Source organism: Myotis davidii, unplaced genomic scaffold (genome assembly GCF_000327345.1).
Source record: "Myotis davidii unplaced genomic scaffold, ASM32734v1 scaffold184, whole genome shotgun sequence".
Classification (NCBI taxonomy): Eukaryota; Metazoa; Chordata; class Mammalia; order Chiroptera; family Vespertilionidae; genus Myotis; species Myotis davidii.
Window position 1 is genome coordinate 118,700 of NW_006297021.1, and position 3,502 is coordinate 122,201.

General features: G+C 38.9%; 1 protein-coding gene across 2 annotated transcripts in view; it reads right to left on the bottom strand.

Annotated features, from left to right (window-relative positions):
- Positions 1-340: 340 nt before the first annotated feature.
- The window catches only part of GPM6A (glycoprotein M6A), a 179,115-nt gene continuing 175,953 nt past the window's right edge, over positions 341-3,502 (bottom strand). For both annotated transcript variants that reach the window (XM_006772655.2, XM_006772654.2), the window contains exon 7: positions 341-2,451. In XM_006772655.2, the coding sequence (XP_006772718.1) occupies positions 2,299-2,451 (153 nt within the window). In that variant the 3' untranslated portion in view covers positions 341-2,298. The remainder of the gene's footprint in view (positions 2,452-3,502) is intronic.

The following is a 3,502-nucleotide window of genomic DNA, read 5'->3' on the forward strand; positions in this document are numbered from 1 at the left end:
ATTAGTCCTTTTTGCTTCTCTGTTAGATTATGAAGCACTAAAGAAGCACAAAACAACAAAAATTAGACGAGAAAATAGCATAACTTGGGAATTGTGACCATTTGCTAAACGAAATGACCTCTAAGTCTTTCATGCTTCATGCTCTCCCCACCTCCCTGCATTCACCCCCGTTCTGTGTGTCCATGCAGAGAATTTTCACTGAGGTTTGAAGTGTTGGGTCAGCTCTACTGAGGTAATAAGGGTCCAAAGGAAAGAGGACCTATTGCATTTGAAAAGAATGTGCACACACAGGAAAGAGGAATAAGCAGAATAAGCAAAAGAAACACTGTAGAAACTAATGATAAGTACACAAAGTACACAAGTGTATTTATTACAGTTTGCAAGCACTTTGTTCTACATTTCAAAAACGCCACCATCAAGCTGTTGGCACATGTATGTACAAAACAGATTAATTGTAATGCCTGCTACAAAGCACTCTTTGTGAAAATACAAACTCTAATACCAGGAGAAAGGAAAGGCAAGAGAGTCAACATCGTTACATAAGTTTAAAAGACAGTTTTAAAAACCATCACAAACTGTTAAGACACAGAACTGAAACACTACCATATAGAATTTAAAGAAGCCCATTAATACTTCTGCTGAATATCTGTAATACTGCATATATCAGAAAAAAGAATGCTGAACCAGTAAGATAATAAAAAAGGAGAAGCAAACCCCCAAATAATTAAATAATACTACAGATGCATTATCATGCCACAGAGAACCCCAGTGGTTTCCCTACGTACTACAAGAACTGGTAAAATCGTGGATGATGCATGGCTAGTCATTGTACGAATGTTGTTTCACTCAGTAAATGTTATTAGAAATGCACTTAACGTTGATAAGAGATTCCACAATGGTCAGATCAGTGCACGATATACTACCTAGATTTTATACACTGACAAAAATGTCTTGTCGGGAGAGATGTCATTTTAAAAGACACTTTACAGCATTCTTGTAGCATTAGAAATAATCACGAGTCAAGGTGAAAACAAACACCCAATTTGGTCCAGTAATACTGATTGCTTTCTTTTTATTCCTTTGATATAGGTACTTCTTATAAATGAATATGAATGAACAGTTGGTTAAAAATGACTCACTGGAAAGGAAAGCACAATTGTGCCACTCCACTCCGGAAGGATACAGTGTGCAGTGGCCTCCTACCGTACTGTAAAAAACACTACAGGTAAACCAACATAGATCGGGAGGCTGCAAGCAAAGCTATTATATTAATGGAAGCCTTTTCAAATATATCATACACAGTTGAGGGGGTAGTTTACAGAGGTGCAACCCACGGAACCTTTCTAAGGTAGGTAAAACAACTTCTGAGGGGTGAGTGTGCTTATTTTTCATATGCCACCTTCATGAAGGCAAGTAATGTTCCACATTAGCATATTCAAGTTCCAATCCAGCCACTGCTTACGTCACAGAGACCCTTCTCCAAGCAGGTCCACAGGAGTTATTCCCATTAAAATCGTCTCTGCACTAAACTTTAAAAGGTACGCCTGGTGTCACAGTCTTAAAAAGGCAACTAGCCATGCATTAGCATCACTGTTTCTACATGCTCACAACATAAACTTGAAGAATCCAAGGGAAATACCTCTTCCGTACATCGAGGAAAAAATACAACGTTAACAAAGATAAGCAGCACTTATTTTTTAAAACCTACTCTTACAAATTTAGAAATTGCACCTTAGATTGTTGAAAACATTAACCAGAGCCTACAGTCATGTGGCCACTGATCTTCAGAAAGATTTCCATATTTCAAGAAGAGTCATCATGGTGTCCTCTCTCTCTGTTGTTGGCAATGTACAATGGTCCCTTTGAAGGTTACCTGTAGTCAAGCTAGTTACCGAAATCAAAACTAAAAAGTATAAAAAGCTACCTTTTCTTTTCAAAACATAAGAAAAAATGCAATAGGTGTTACGTATAACAACATGGGAAGTGGTTAAAAATCAAATCTCTGTATTTGACAATGTTAGTTTCATTGATCTTAAGAATTATTAAATGAGGTTGAGAAATTAAAAAAAAAAAAGAAAAAGGCTGGACAGGAGCTTGTAGAAGAGATCTGATTACATCAATTTAACAGATTCGGAAGTTAAGTGCTAAACAACAAAGAGCTATATTCGGGTGAGTCATCAGTCACCCTCCATATCATTGATGAGAAGCACTTTCATTTTATTCTTTGAAAGGTTGGATGGTTGGATGGCCCTTAGTTAAACACCAATGCATCTGAATGGGTGGATGGGAAGGTTTTGCTTATGTGTATGCGTTGAGCCGCTCTTTGGAGCGAGTCGAGTGGATGTCATGCAGCTCTTGCTCCTCCTTGGACTTGATGTCCTCATACTTCTGCATCCTGCAGGCATCTTTCACGTACGCCCAGTTGGCAGACAGAACCATAAGGTAGTGAACCTAATCAAAGACAAAAATAATTTATATAGGAAGCCTCTTCAGTGTCCTCATTTCTCCTTGCTATTGGGAAAGAAATGTTCAAATTGATCAGCTGCCTCCTGCACACTCCCTACTTGGTATGTGCCGGCAACCAAGGTACATGCCCTTCACCGGAATCGAACCTGGGACCCTTGAGTCCACAGGCCGACGCTCTATCCACTGAGCCAAACCAGTTAGGGCTTCACTATCTCTTTTTCTTCTTCTTTTTTTTCAACTCTGAAGTATCCAGGACTGATTCTTAACCTTGATATGATCTTTTCTGTCTCTTTTGCCCTCACCTGCCCGAACCATAAGATGATACATTTTATGTCCATGGATCTATGTTTTCTAACCCATCATCGGAAATAGTCTTGTATACACTTTGAGTCAACTTGAATTAATGGGAGGATATACTGTCCACTGTGCAATATCATGGAAGCCCCCAGGTAAATCTGTGCATTTACTTACCCAGTTAATTTCCCGCACAGTGAATTTTGCAGTTCCCATTTGATTCAAACTACACAAGAGCAAGTATGGTATCATGGATTTTGTGTATTTATAGACATTCACAATAGCAAGATAGCTCCACGTTCAAAAAGGAAGCTCCTGGTTTGTCTGGGACAATGAAATTACTCAGGTAATGACGATCCAGGTTTGACTTGGATTGACTTAGCCATGAGGCCACTTATTTGTTTTCTTTCTTACCCTCCCTCTTGGACCATGGGGAAGATAAAGCCATTTTCCAAGTGATGGACTTCGATGGGTAAACAGGAAAGGGAAACCAAGTGGCCAGTTATTTACTTTCTCGAAGTTTGAAGGGCGGGCAATGTTTTCATCTATAATTTAGTAAAATAGAAGACTAAAATTCTGATTACTCAAGAATACATTGAAAGGCAGGAGGTAGGCTGGTTCTAGGAAAGTGCAGATGGACATCAAGAATGCAAAGCCCATCCTAAATGGGGCCTACAGTGGGATAGTAAGGTGATTAAGAAACAGTAGAAAGAAATAACAAAACAGTCTTGACACAACAGTG